General features: G+C 41.2%; 1 protein-coding gene across 1 annotated transcript in view; it reads left to right on the forward strand.

Annotated features, from left to right (window-relative positions):
- The first annotated feature begins 351 nt into the window (after positions 1–351).
- The window catches only part of INTS2 (integrator complex subunit 2), a 95,175-nt gene continuing 80,546 nt past the window's right edge, over positions 352–14,980 (forward strand). The window contains exons 1-7 of the mRNA XM_088446348.1: positions 352–537; positions 2,805–3,107; positions 8,657–8,795; positions 9,014–9,116; positions 12,419–12,532; positions 13,652–13,782; positions 13,943–14,116. Coding sequence (XP_088302474.1) covers positions 2,815–3,107; positions 8,657–8,795; positions 9,014–9,116; positions 12,419–12,532; positions 13,652–13,782; positions 13,943–14,116 — 954 coding nt within the window. The 5' untranslated portion in view covers positions 352–537; positions 2,805–2,814. The remainder of the gene's footprint in view (positions 538–2,804; positions 3,108–8,656; positions 8,796–9,013; positions 9,117–12,418; positions 12,533–13,651; positions 13,783–13,942; positions 14,117–14,980) is intronic.

Raw genomic sequence — 14,980 nt, forward strand, 5'->3', positions numbered from 1 at the left:
CCTGAGAGGAGGACAGGTGAGGAGACTGTCTGGTTACAGGGGAACTACTGCTATTTCCCCCGTCCTCCCCTCCTCCTGCCCCTAGCTTCCGCGCTTTCTCCTCCTCCAGTCCTAACAGCAAAGACGCAAACAAGACCATACACACTAAACGCTGCTGGTACTGATACGCTCTTGGGTCCACCAATCACAGGCCTCGTCAAATAGAGACAAGAGAGTTCTGAGAGCTATCAGGTTATTGGCGACTCTTCAGCCTGGCTTCTGATTGGCTGCGATGGAGCGAGGGGCGGATCCGAGTCTTTTGCGGGAAGCGTCCTGTGCTGCTGTGCGCCTCATCCGTCTTCCGCTGCCGCACACACTCACCGCAGACATCGGTTCCGGCTGTCACTCTGTCCTCCCTGCTGTGCTGAGGCTCGCAGCGCCACGTTATTATTATGTCTACACCGGTGCTTGCGGGGGGACACCCAGCTGGCTAATCCTCTGTGCTGCTGTACGTGAGCCCGTTGGCACATTAGCAGGCTCCCCGGGCTGGCATCTCAGGTAGTAGCGATGTATAATAAGTGATTGCTCTATAGCTCAGTGAATGGAATCGTATTGCTTAGGCAAGTTTGGGACTTTTGCATATGATGCACTCATCTGCCCTGGCCACGGGAAATATAATTTGGCTCCTGAAATAGACTTGTCTGACTGGCTTTTTAATGTTACATCGATTTTTTTTTTAGCTGCTAACTTACAGTTACTGTTTTGTTTTAAGGTGTTTATATAGTAACATTCTGTACTAACACTATATTGTTCCTGTTTATGGAATAAATGTGTATGCTTGGTATACATTCAGTTTTCATACATTCATACATTCTCGCTTTGTGCATTGTATACAAAACCGGGAACAAAAACATTGCTACAGTGAAAAAAAACCCAATGTGCCTATTGTGCGGAAATTTGTGACCAGTGACATTGGCTTATGTGCACATATACTTTTATTGCAGTTGTGGAGAAGGACTCTGCATTCACTACATGCATACCTACCAGCTGCCATGTTACCATATACCGATAGCTGAACTGGTTAAACAAAGAGTGAAGCTCTGTTCTCATAATAATTGAACAGGGTACTGATCTCTTTCATGCTCTCTATGGGGTCTATTTACTAAGCTGTGTTAGGAGATAAAGTGGACAGTGATAAGGTACCAGCTAATCGGCTCCAAACTAATTTTTCAAACACAGCCTGTGACATGGCAGTTAGGAGCTGATTGGCTGGTACCTTATCTCTGTCCACTTTATCTCCTAACAAAGCTTAGTAAATAGACCCCTATAGCTTTTAATACTAATGCTGGCCATACACCTATTCGACCAGCATAAGATCAGATTCATCATACGATTTCTCTACGATTCCCCTGAGCTCCCTGGCAGTCCCGGCAGCATGTTTGTTGTTTTTCTTAGCACAGGATCTGTCTTAAGATGGATCCTGTGTTTTACAGGCTCATTGGGAAACAGTCATTGAAATGACTTGAATTGCCACACGATGGATCGCATGAACAAAATAAACGGCACGATCTGCACACGATATGATGGAACATATGGGCTGCACATCTGATCATAAGATCCGATTATAGGAGCTGCGGGAGCACGCATCGGATCTTATCTTACTAAAATAATACACGATTTTCACAAGATCCATCTTATGACTTATCGAAAATCGTGCAATCGGCCCGAGATCGTGTAGGTGTATGGGCACCTTAAGGGGTCGATTCATTTAGACTTGCCCTGTAAAAAGTGCGGCTGTATGCGCAGCTTTTCCACACCGTTTTAACTGGCCCCCCTTGCGGCTAATTGAATTAACCCTCTAAGATGGTATTTTATGGTAATCACACATTCAACTATTATTTATATGAAGTGTTAACTATATATTAAAATACTGTACAGACCTGAAAAGTCAAAACTTATATTGCGCATAGAGACATTGTCAAATCTAAAAATATTTCTGTGAACATTGTTGGGTAACAGTAGGGGGTAGTCTACATAAAAAATAACAGTATTAATGCCACATACAGATGTGTCCACATACATCTAGCCTCCTTGCGCGTTAAACAGTCCTAGTCGTACCATGCCGTGGTGTGACTTGGTAGTGCTGAGTGTCTCTTCATGTGACTTTTTCCCTTCAAATGCTTCTTATTTGCACAGCTATATGTATAGAACACACAAGCAGCTTCTGCTGATTAAAATATGCAGCATACCTATGTTTTGTGTGTGACTGCGGGTGAATCTGCATGCGAAACACTACATTAGAGTGTCACAGCCGCAGACACTGTAACTTAGCATTTCACATGCAGATACACACCTGCAGCTGCACACAGAATATCCAGGTGTATCTGCATGCGAAACGCTACGTTAGTGTCACAGCCGCTGAAACTGTAAAGTAGCATTTCGCATGCAGATACACCTGTAGTCACGTACAGAATATAGGCATATCATTTTAATAAGCAGAAGCTGCTCGAGCATTCTATTTATGTCGCTGTGCGAACAAGACACATTTGAAGGTAAAAAGTTGCACAAAAGACGCTACAGAGTCACACGGCACTTACAGATGTTATATGTAACACGACTTGTAGCGTACGAAGTATAGATGTGGACACCTCTGTATCACGTGCACTGTAGTGATGCATTCATTGATATTTCCATCAACATATAAAGACTACTGTATTTCCTTTATAAACTTTGATTTGAGACACTGAACAAATTTAAAGTGCAGTTTCATTGTCATTACTAGCAATAACCTTTATAACAAATTAATATTATTTTTTTTTTCTTAGAGTCAATAAAATGGGTGATAGTTTGGGTCTGCATTATGTCAGCCCCTATGCATTTGAAGCAATGCAGAAGGTGGATGTGGAGCGTTTGGCTGCTCTGAGTGATCCGGAGCTGAGACTTCTACTGCCATGCCTGGTTCGGATGGCCTTGTGTGCTCCAGCAGACCAGAGCCAGAGCTGGGCTCAAGACAAAAAGTTGCTTCTTCGACTTCTGTCTGGAGTGGAGGCAGTGAATTCCATTGTGGCATTGTTGTCTGTGGATTTCCATGCATTAGAGCAGGATGCCAACAAAGAGCAGCAACTCAGGTAAATTAATCCTTTAATGGCTCTAGTGTAATTTCAGGCACCACAATGTTAAAGGATGCCTTGCTGTTTGAAATATAATCTAATTCTGTCTCAAGCCTGTTGGTGATCTTCACTTCAATATTGAAACAATACACAACCATATTTTTAATTTTCATATCTACCCATTTAGTATGCTGTTCCTCATTAAACTATTGTGCAGCTGCTGACAAAGCATAGAAGGAAGTGTGTATGTATATATATATATATTACATACATACAGTCAGGTGCATAAATATTGGGACATTGACAGAATTTTCATATTTTGTCCCCTATTCACCACCACAATGGCTTTGAAATGAAACAAACAAGATGTGCTTTAACTGCAGACTTTCAGATTTAATTTGAGGATAATTACATCCAAATCAGGTGAACGGTGTAGGAATTACAACGGTTTCTATATGTGCTTCCCACTTTTTAAGGGGCCAAAAGTAATGGGACAAACTAAACAATCCTAAATCTAACTTTCACTTTTTAATACTTTGTTGCAAATCCTTTGCAGGCAATTACAGCCTGAAATCTGGAACACATAGACATCACCAGACGCTGGGTTTCATCCCTGGTGATGCTCTGCCAGGCCTCTACTGCAAATGTCTTCAGTTCCTGCTTGTTCTTGGGGCATTTTCCCTTCAGTTTTGTGTTCATCAAGTGAAATGCATGCTCAATCAGATTCAGGTCTGTGGATTGACTTGGCCATTGCATAACATTCAACTTTTTAGCCTTAAAAAAACTCTTTGGTTGCTTTTGCAGTATGCTTCGGGTCATTGTCCATCTGCACTGTGAAGCACCATCCAATGAGTTCTGAAGCATTTGACTGAATATGAGCATATAATATTGCCCGAAACACTTCAGAATTCATTCTGCTGCTTCTGTCAGCAGTCACATCATCAATAAATACAAAGGAACCAGTTCCATTGGCAGCCATACATGCCCACGCCATGACACTACCACCACCATGCTTCACTGATGAGGTGGTATGTTTTGGATCATGAGCAGTTCCTTTCCTCCTCCATACTCTTCTCTTCCCATCACTTTGGTACAAGTTGATCTTTGTCTCATCTGTCCATAGGATGTTGTTCCAGAACTGTAATGGCTTTTTAGATGTTGTTTGGCAAACTGTAATCTGGTCTTCCTGTTTTTGAGGCTCACCAATGGTTTACATCTTGTGGTGAACCCTCTATATTCACTCTTGTGAAGTCTTCTCTTGATTGTTGACTTTGACACATATACACCTACCTTCTGGAGAGTGTTCTTGATTTGGCCAACTGTTGTGAAGGGGTTTCTCTTCACCAGGGAAATAATTCTTCTGTCATTCACCACAGTTGTTTTCCGTGGTCTTCCGGGCTTTTGGTGTTGCTGAGCTCTCCGGTGCATTCTTTCTTTTTAAGAATGTTCCAAACAGTTGATTTGGCCACACCTAATGTTTTTGCTATCTCTTTGATGGGTTTGTTTTGATTTTTCTGCCTAATGATGGCTTGCTTCACTGATGGTGACAGCTCTTTGGATCTCATATTGAGAGTCGACAGCAACTAATTCCAAATACAAATGTCACACCTAGAATCAACTCAAGACCTTTTACCTGCTTAATTGATAATGAAATAACGAGGGAATAGCCCACACCTGTCCATGAAATAGCTTTTGAGTTGATAGTCGCATTACTTTTGGCCCCTTAAAAAGTGGGAGACACATATAGAAACCATTGTAATTCCTACACCGTTCACCTGATTTGATTGTAATTACCCTCAAATTAAATCTGAAAGTCTGCAGTTAAAGCACATCTTGATTGTTTCATTTCAAAGCCATTGTGGTGAATAGAGGCCAAAATATGAAAATTCTGTCAATATCCCAATACTTATGCACCTGACTGTATGTATGTGTATATATAAATTTTTTTTTTATACTTGTGTGTATATGTGAAGAGGTCGCACTCTGCTTTGTTGTTTCATTTGTCTGAGTGCCGTCCATCTCCTTTATATAAATGCTTTTAACAGGAAAGGCACCGAAGCAAGCTGTATAATCTACGTTTCCAAATGTCCGGAAAATTTGCATATGTAACCGTTTGTTGACAATCTCACCTGTCAAGGAGTTGTGTGTGTAACTGAAATGGCCTTGATAATTCCGCAACATAATCAGCAGCCTGAAAGCAAAGCAAATGAGTTTCCACCACACTCACAAATATAGATAAATACAAGAAATGGATTGCCTTACTGGCGCTAATTTGAAATCAATACAAGTGTGGAAAGTTAAAGGTTTGAGATTCCAACACCTATAAATCACATATACTCTTACTTAAAAGTAAATATAGTCCATATCCTTTATGTGGTATTCTTCTTAGATGTAGTATTCTTACAGAAATACGATACCCAAAATAAATTAAAAGAAACAGGTGATAGTGCAGACTTGTTGAAAAAGCATATAGCTTTAATAATAAAATACACTCACATTTTTCATATCAAAAGAAAGCATGTAACCAATTTGGAGTTGGTAAATCTCTGGGTCCTTCTCTCTGTATCTCTCAGGTGTCAAAATAAACCCAGAAAAGATGGAAAAAACAACAGGGCAGACGTTTCAACAACACACACTAAATTTAATAATATCGATGCACTCACATTTTTCACATATAAAAAAAACATATAATCAATTAAGGTGGTCAGTCTCTGGAATCGTTTCACCACACCGCTTGAAAGGAAGATGGCAAAACAGGGTGGCAGATTCTGAGTCCCAGACACTCCTATACACCGTCCCCAGCACATTCCTCACGGTTGGTTTTCCAGAGTTCCTCCAATTGTAGCGATCACCAGCTCTTGGAGTAAGAGTATATGTGATTTATAAGTGTTGTAACCTCACACCTTTAACTTTCCACACTGGTGTTTATCCCATACTTGTATTGATTTCAAATTAGCGCCAGTAAGGCAATCCATTTCTTGTATTTAAATAGATGTTATAATAAGCATACAATGTTATATCAATATTTATTCAATATCTGTTAAGCTGGGTACACACGTAAAGATTTTATGTCCAACCATCCAACTAGTTGATTGGTTGTAATGAAAATCTGGTAACGTATGGGAGTAACTGATCAGCAATTTGCTCCTAAATGCCAGAAAACAGATGAAAATGGTCGTCAGACAAGTTTGTTAAATGTTTGATCTAAACAATTTGTGCAAACAACAGTTATTGTCCATTTTCCGGCGTTTGGGAGCAAATTGCTGATTGTCATTTGCTTTCATACCTTACCAGATTTTCATTACAACCAATCAACTAGTTGGCTGGTTGGACAGAAAATCTTTAGGTGTGTACCCAGCCTTAAACTACTTCAAACCAAACACATAGGATATTCTACATATTTAAACAATGCTATGATGAATCAATAACATCTGATCTTTCACAATATAAATCCATTCCAAAACAAAATAACTGACAAACACTGTTTAGGAACCTACAAATGGAAGACCATTATATAAATGTGAACCTATCCTTTGAGATTAGGTTTACGAAAAAAAAAAAGGTAAATATCTAATTGCCTCTATGGGTCAGAACTGTTTTGGCAGCAGAAGGGGCCTTGCTCACAAGCTTAGCGACTTCTAGGGAACTGGGAGTTTGATACATGAGGCTGAGTGCCAAGTATTGCAAAATGTTCCAGCCAGAATGCAATGGGAAAAGTGTTTAGTTGGGCTATATGATGCAATCATAAAATAGGGCTTTAGCTAGTCAGTGTGATCTGCGTAGGCTGGTGGCAATTGGTTAGTGCAGACAAGGGAGGTTAGGCAGATGGCTCAGGAATTTGAGCAGTTTTACTAAAGAGATGAGTTTGCAGTTAGAAGTATTGAGTTGGGAGATAATTATAAACAAGGGAGGAGATGTATTTTGTTTCAGTATTGCTAATGTAGCCTATGTTAGAAGTATTTTATACTTGATTCAATAAAATACAGATAACCAGTGCAGGGACTGAAGCTGATTGCACACTTGCAGATCACTCAGCAGATCTGACCCTGTACACACTGAACTATTTTGAGCTCAGTGTGTGCTTTCTTCAAGGGGATTGAGTGGTCGGGCATCAATTTTTAAACAGGACTAAAAATCCTGACACCAATCCGCCCCCACCCTTTCTCCCCCCTCCAACCGTTGCAGGAGCCCTTGAAGATCTTTATCAGCTCATGCATGCACAGCTATACAATTATAGGACCGATATCGGCTGAACAGCCTGATAATTGCGTAGGTGTGTACCCAGCTTTTCAAAGCACAACAGCCAGTGAAGAACATTTTGCAAGGAAAGTTAGTATAGCCATTACATTCACAGTGTATTGTATGGGTGAAAGTCAGGGGTAACCCAGTAAGAAGGCTATTACATTATTCAATGTGGGAGATAATGAGTACATGAATTAAAGTTTATGCTGTGTCTTGTATGAAATGCCTTTTGTGTTTCTGGAAATGTTTATTAGGTGTTTTTAGCAAGATTTTAATTTAGACTGGATGTAGGGAAGAAAGAATAGATCTGAGTCAAGGATGACACCACGGTTTGAGAGCTTAAGGGGCAAGGTTTTTGCCCTGTGTTTATGGGATATTCTCTTGAAGAGCGCTCCAGATACCTGTGTGGTTCAATTAGAAATAGCAAGCTGCGGATGTTGCATGTAAATTCTGTGGGGTTTGAACTATGCAATACCTAAATTGGAGAAATCATTCAAAAAAGATAGCAAAACAGTGTAGAATGCTCTTAGTGGTCATAAGCAACATTTTTGAGGCAGATAAATTGTGTGAAATGGTTGCTTTTTGCAACTTTTTTAAATGATGGAAAAATGACAGCCAGCAAGTGCATGTCAGCAAATAAAAGTACCTAGACTGAGTGTTTTGGAGTACATTAAAATGTCTCTAGTGATTTTGTGTGCATCTTCAAGTTTGTAAAAACCCCTTGTAACTCCTATCTGCTGGTTCAAAAACCCCTTTCCCATCAATACAACACTAAACATGCATGTATCAAATCATTTAGCCCATTTTACAGCTTTTTAGAGAAAATTACCTGTAAAATGACGTGTCTTAATTGTCCATATTTTCCTATTTAAAAATCTCTGAATACATTTATATTCATTGGGAGTAAATGATCTCATGGATCTCTAAAGGAGTGGTTTGATAAGTCTGATGCTAACCAGGATAGGAGAGTATCTTGTACTGTAGTCCTAGTGATCTTTACATTAGTATTCTATTAGTAATGTAAGACATTTTTATAGTCTATAGTTTCTAGCCTATTGATCCATTACATTCATCAGACCGGAAATATTTCTCCTTTATAGGCTCTAATTATAGAAAATAATAACGTGGTGTTTGCAGGGGTGAATACTGCAGTTAAAAAATGCTATTAGTATTCATTTACATGATCTAAAACTATAATTAATATAAGTTGGATTATTACATTTCTATAAAGGTCTGTTCATTATGGAACAATGACTTGTAACCTCGGTGCAAGAAGTTGAGAAACTGTCATTTTATCATCGATTCATTGGCTAATATTTTCCTAGGCACAAGCTTGGAGGAGGTACTGGAGAAAGTATACTGGTATCACAGCTTCAGCATGGCCTAACATTGGAGTTTGAGCACAGTGACTCTCCTCGTCGGTTGCGACTAGTGCTCAGTGAGTTGTTGGCGATAATGAATAAGGTATGAGTTTCTGTAAAGAAATGTAGGTAAACCGTATTCTATATGGAATAGTCTGATGATGGACAAAAATGTTCGTAAGAGTTTTTGGGGGGGCAGGGGGAACTTTGCATTGTATTTTGGCAAGCGTATTATTGCTTTGTGTTTTATTTTCTTTATATATCCTGACATTATGATTTTACCATTTTTCTTTCTCTCTATCTTTTATGATTTTTGGGTAGGTTGCAGATTCGAGTGGCGAATACTTTCTGAAGTCATCAGAGCTCTTTGAAAGTCCCGTGCACATGGAGGAAGCTGCAGATGTGCTTTGCATTTTACAAGCAGGTATTACAGAATGTGGGGTAATTGTTAAATTGCAAGTCACAGTAAAGGATTAAGTGAGCTATAGAACTAAAGGTACCCAACACCTGGGGAGAAACTGAACAACTCCCAAGAAAACAACAACCAAAAGATATGGTGTAGTCCTTGACTAAAGCAATAACAGCAACATAAACTGGAATTGGTTAAAAAAAATATTTGTGGAGCAATAAAAAAAATATATAAAGTATACAATATATTCTGACTGCAGTCAGTAACGGCACTATAAAATAAAATGAGGATGGTTAAATTAGTAAGGTAACAAGACCGCCCATTGCGTAACTGTATTTAACTTGTACATATACGTATAATCAATAGTATGGCTTTGGTACATATTAGTTTTCCACACAGTCCCCATACTTGTCTAAGCATTTGTTCCAACATTATACCATGGCATCTATCCCGGCATAGAAGAAATCAGTGTCAAGCGCCTGAAGCCAGGACATGACGGCTTGCTGAGCTTCACCGTCTGTTGCGAATCGCCTTCGACCCAGGTGCTTTTTCAATGGTCCAAAGAAATAGAAATCACTCAGTGCCAGATCAGGGCTGTAGGGAGGATGGTCCAGTACCTCCCAATGGTAGCGGCGTAACTACTTACGCGTGCGGTTGGCTGAGTGTGGCCTGACGTTATCGTGAAGCAATACGACACCTGTTCACAGCAACCCAGGTCGTTTTTGATGAATTGCCCTCCGCAAACCGGTTCTGTGAGTTGCTTCAATACCCAGCGTGAACACTTTTTCCTGATCCCCAGTTGCTCATGAACAATGTTGTGCACAGTACCCACTGAGATGTTCAGTTCGTCACTAATTCGAATGCGTCTGTTCTCCTGAAATCAGACCTTCAATGCAACACAAATTGTCATCTGTGGACCTACTTGGTTGGCCGGACTGCTTCTCACCTTGAATGTCTGTCCTGCAGTTATCAAAGCCAGTGCCCCAAACCCATACCTGTTTTTGTGACTTGACATTATTGCCGTACACCTCGACAAGTTGGCAATGAATTTTAGCTGCTGATGTGCCCTTTAGACACAGAAATCTGATCACATTATGCACCTTAAAGTTTCACTAATTTTTAACCAACCCCACCATCGGAACAACTGATGCTGGTACAGTATGACTGATATGAGGCACAGTCTAATGGCCGTGAGGGGAAGCGGTGGTCTACCTGCTCTGGCCTGGCAGGTAATTAAAATGAAATTAAGAACATAACACACGTGAGAGGTCTTGTTACCTTACTTGTCACCTTACTTATTGAACCACCCTCATATTCAGTCTGCGTAATAAATGGTTATACACAAAGTATTGTGCATTATATTGAACGGATGTGCTGTAGAAGATTGACACTCGATCGACATCATGATAGACATTGAAGACGACAGGTACAAATGGTTGACAGAAATGTTCACTTTAACCCTTCCCCAAGTGCCTAACACCGCCCCCCAAAGTGCATCAGGTGATTGCCGTAGGGCGGCACACTACGTGACTGACACCTTCTGAACACCACAGGAGTCGACTACATTTGGGGCGAGTGACTCCCACCCAGCCCTGCCTATATCTTTAGCTCCTCTACTGTACTTGCCTCCTTGCAGCTGGTAGTTAAGTGAAACATGCAACAATACCACTGTATTACTTAAATGCATTGTTGTTTTCTATTAAACATTTTTTTTCATTTTCACTAAATGATCTTTCATTTTTTGTTATTAGTCAGAATTTTTTTTTCTTTTCCAAAAATGTTAGTAGCTCTTAAGGTTGGCGACCACTGCCCTAGTGCCTAACCCTAAACGTCCCCTTCCACAGCCTAACCCTCCGGCAAGTGCCTAACCCAGAGATTCCCAAGCTCGATCCTCAAGGCACCCTAACAGTTTTGGAGATGTCCATGGTTGACCACAGGTGGTTAAATTAAATTGACTGAAATTAAGTCACTTGTGGTCAAGTATGGACATCCTTAAAACCTGAACTGTTAGGGTGCCTTGAGGTCCGCGTATGGGAACCTCTGGCATAACCTTACAAAATGTTGAAAAAACATGTCATCCATTTGTCCCTGTTGACTAGGGAGGCCAACCTCTGGATCGGCGGGATCCTGGGATTTGGGGCTAAAAATGGACGGGACTGGATCCCGGGATTGGAGGCCTCCATTCCCGATCTCGGCATTGGCCATAATTGTTGTTTTTTTTAAATGCCGGGCAGTGTTGAGCAGCTCCAGCAGAGTGCTCAGACGCTGCCTGGCACCCGCGCTCCCCCGGCTGGCACTGTGCAGCGTGATATGAGGTCACGCTGCGCAGCCCGACGCCGGCTGTATCAGAACCACCTCTCTCCACAGATGGAGCCACCGCTGCAAGCCCCGCCTGTAAGTAAATGTGGGGGCTAGAAGGGGCATTTTTGTATTTTCAAACCAAGCCAATCCCCGGGATTGAAAAAAAGCCTCCCTACTGTCGACCATCTGGTGTCGACCTGTGGAGTGTCTATCTTTAATCTGTATACCATATTGAACATTTAAGTTAGGTAGCAAATTTTATAAAACTTCTTATGGAAGGGACAAGTCCCTTCAATGTGAATCTGAATATTGAAGCAAAGTACAATCCGATCTTGAGTATATGGAATCAAAATCTGCGGCTTGACAAGAGTTGTTATATGGAACACAGAATCCCCCTATGAGGTTAGCATACCATGTGCAGTCCCGAAGTGCAAACGTCTCTGGTAACCAATGTAAGTGAATTCAATGGATGAATAAAGCAATCAGGCTGATCATAAAGGTGTATGCTGAATTAGATGCTGACAGCATACTGGATTAGTCTGCATGCAGAGCTACAGCCTTAATAGATGTTCAGTGATAGTAGACACAGATCTCAAAGTGCAGCAGAGATGTAGATGTGCCGGCACAGTTTGAAAAGCAGTCAGATTAAAAAACATCTTATACTGCTTAACGCATTTCTCCATGACTAGCACGGTTTCATCAGAAGGAAGATTGCATGTCACCTGTGGTTTCACACACTGCTGAATATCCATATAAAAGTCTTACTGCCTGATTCAGCAGTGGACGGCAATGCGATCGCATCTGCGAAAATATGCCAATGCCTGCCAAAGCTCAGCCAGCATAAAGAGGCCCACTGCTGCTTTCTCATATGTGTCCAATGTCTCTCACTGTTATAACGTTTCCTGTTTGTTTAACCTTTCATAAACGGTATCAATACTAACCTGACATAATTATATTCCTTAATGTGTATACATTTCAGAATGGTTACAGTATTGTTACTTTATTCTCTGTCACAGAATTGCACACTCTCCTGCCAATCACTGAAATGGCTGAAGCTCTACTGCACGTTCGCAATGGTGCCTGGTTCCTGTGTCTCCTGGTGGCTAATGTTCCAGACAGCTTCAATGAAGGTGGGCAACTTAGATCATTACAAAGGTTTAGCAGCTTTTTATAGTAAAAGCCTCTTCTTTAAGTAATTAACCTTAACATTGATTTATTTTCACATTAAAATCCATTTATTAAAATCGCTCAGACACACACACAGACTAACTCCTATTCTTTATGTGCACAGATTTAAAATCTAGAAAGGTGGAATGCCGAGCTCTGCCATTATACAGCTGTTCCATCGAAGCATCTAATAATTGGCACATTTATTTGAAGATTGTACTGGGGTTGCTGCGGTGTTACAGGGATGCTCTTTAGAATTCATTGGGGGGAATTCAATTGAGTACGATGTTGAATCGCACCTGGAATGAGTGCCCGGAGCATTCAATTGACTGCATCACACCTGGCACTTAAGTCGGGAGCTGCCATTTACCGCGCCATTTACTAATGCCTGGGGTTTAGTCGCGGTAAACTGCATTTTCCGACTTAAGTGCCGGGTCGATGCTATTGGCGCACACCTAAGCCCGCAACTAGCATCTGCTCGCACTTTAGGAGGGTGCAAGCAGAAATCATCTAGTCTCGTATTTACAGTGAAGCCAGTCGAATAGCTCCGGGGGCTCATACCCGATGCTATTCAACATCGTGTTCAATTGAATTGCCCACATTCAATGAATCGCCTGTGTAGGCCAATTGTAATGACTTATTGTCCACCTTCTTCACTAATGTAAACTTAGAACTTGGATTAACTACTTATGCAAACAGCATATTTTCAGTTTTTTTCTTAAAATAGTTTTGTAATCTAAAACAATGTGACTCAAAAAGTGCATTTTCTGTGTTTTTAAATAAAACTATCACAGATTGATACGCAAGATCAGTGGTGTCAAACTCGGGCCCTTCAGCTTTTTTGGGACTACGTATCCCAGCATACCCTGCCACAGTTTTAGCATGCCCTAATAGCAAAAGTGTGGCACTGCATGCTGAGATGTGTAGTTCCACTGCAGCTGGAGGGCCCGAGTTTGACACCACTGCTCAAGATTAATATTATTTGCTCTACCTGCTTAATGCAGTTTATATTTCACTCTTTATTTTATAAATACTTTAGCACCTTTTTATAAATTGCTTGACTCTTTATATGTTTATAATAGTTTGCAGCAGTTTGATTAAGAATGGAGAACGGCAAGATGAGGAGAGCGCTGGTGGCAGACGCAGAACTGAAGCATTGCGCCAGCTGTGCAAGATGAATCCATCTCATGCTCTTAAAGTGCGAGGAATGGTGGTAAGGAGTTGTTCTATCGTGTAATAGAAAATCTCCATATCACTAGTAGTGATAATTTGTAATGAAGCTCAGTAGAATGTCTTCTGGTTACAAGTTTATGTACTTCTTGTTTAAGTCAAATCTCTTAATTAACATAACAAATAATTCTACTATGTGACAGGTAGAAGAATGCCACCTTCCAGGGCTTGGTGTAGCTTTAATGCTGGACCATACTAAACATGAGGCCGATGATGATGGTGTGAGCAATATGGTGTGTTTTGTGAGCGGGCTGCTCCTTGGGACCAATGCTAAAGTACGGACCTGGTTTGGAACATTTATTCGGAATGGTCAGCTGGTGAGTTTGCTTTGGTATCTTGTATATTTCCTTTACCTTTTCAATGGTGGTGATATTTTATTTCAACCTTAAAATTGCATAGTGTTGCTTATTAGTTTAATCAAACTTAAATACAGAATGAAGATGTGTTGGTCTCAAACTATGTTTCTCCTTCATCCACTAGGGGACACTGCAGCTTAAGACACTGGGGTATAGTATGGTTGTTGAGTATGGCCTGGCACTTTAAATAATCTAAAAATGTGACTGGCGTCTCCCCTTCTATACTCCCTCAGCCCCAGTTTTAGATATGTGCCCGAGAGAGCCGGTGCACAGTGGGGCTGTCTCCAGACCCTTTTTGTTAATAATCCTTTATTTTATTTATTTAATGATTTATTTTTATTTACATTGAGGACAGGCAGACGTCTGTGACAGTCTGCCTTCTACTTGGGAGCCGCTGGGGAGGACACAGCCATGTCTGCTGCAGCCTGTGTACAGTGACCCTGACTCAGCGAGGACCCGCCACAGCTGACGCTGGCTCGTGTCCGGTGTCCCTCACCGCCCCTTCAACCCAGTACCCTGGCTAAACAGCTGATAAGTATGACCACCGCTCCTGACTAGCAAGAGCAGTGGATATTGTTGCTGGGTTGAGTGACAGTGCTGTTCTGCCACTATAGGAATGGCTGGTTCCTGCATTGATCCCCAACCCCCCCTCAGCGCATCTTCCGCAGACTTAAAAGGGAGGCTGATTTCACAGTTATACAGGCAGTCTTTTAGAGCCGGTGCATCTGGCTGAACAATGGGGGGGGACAAAGACTACTGCAGCCTGTGTTCGGTGACCCTGGCTACTGGACTCCGAGGTCCTGGTTCCATCTCCCCAAAGGACCT

Source organism: Taudactylus pleione, unplaced genomic scaffold (assembly GCF_031769625.1).
Source record: "Taudactylus pleione unplaced genomic scaffold, aTauple2 ptg000397bl, whole genome shotgun sequence".
Classification (NCBI taxonomy): Eukaryota; Metazoa; Chordata; class Amphibia; order Anura; family Myobatrachidae; genus Taudactylus; species Taudactylus pleione.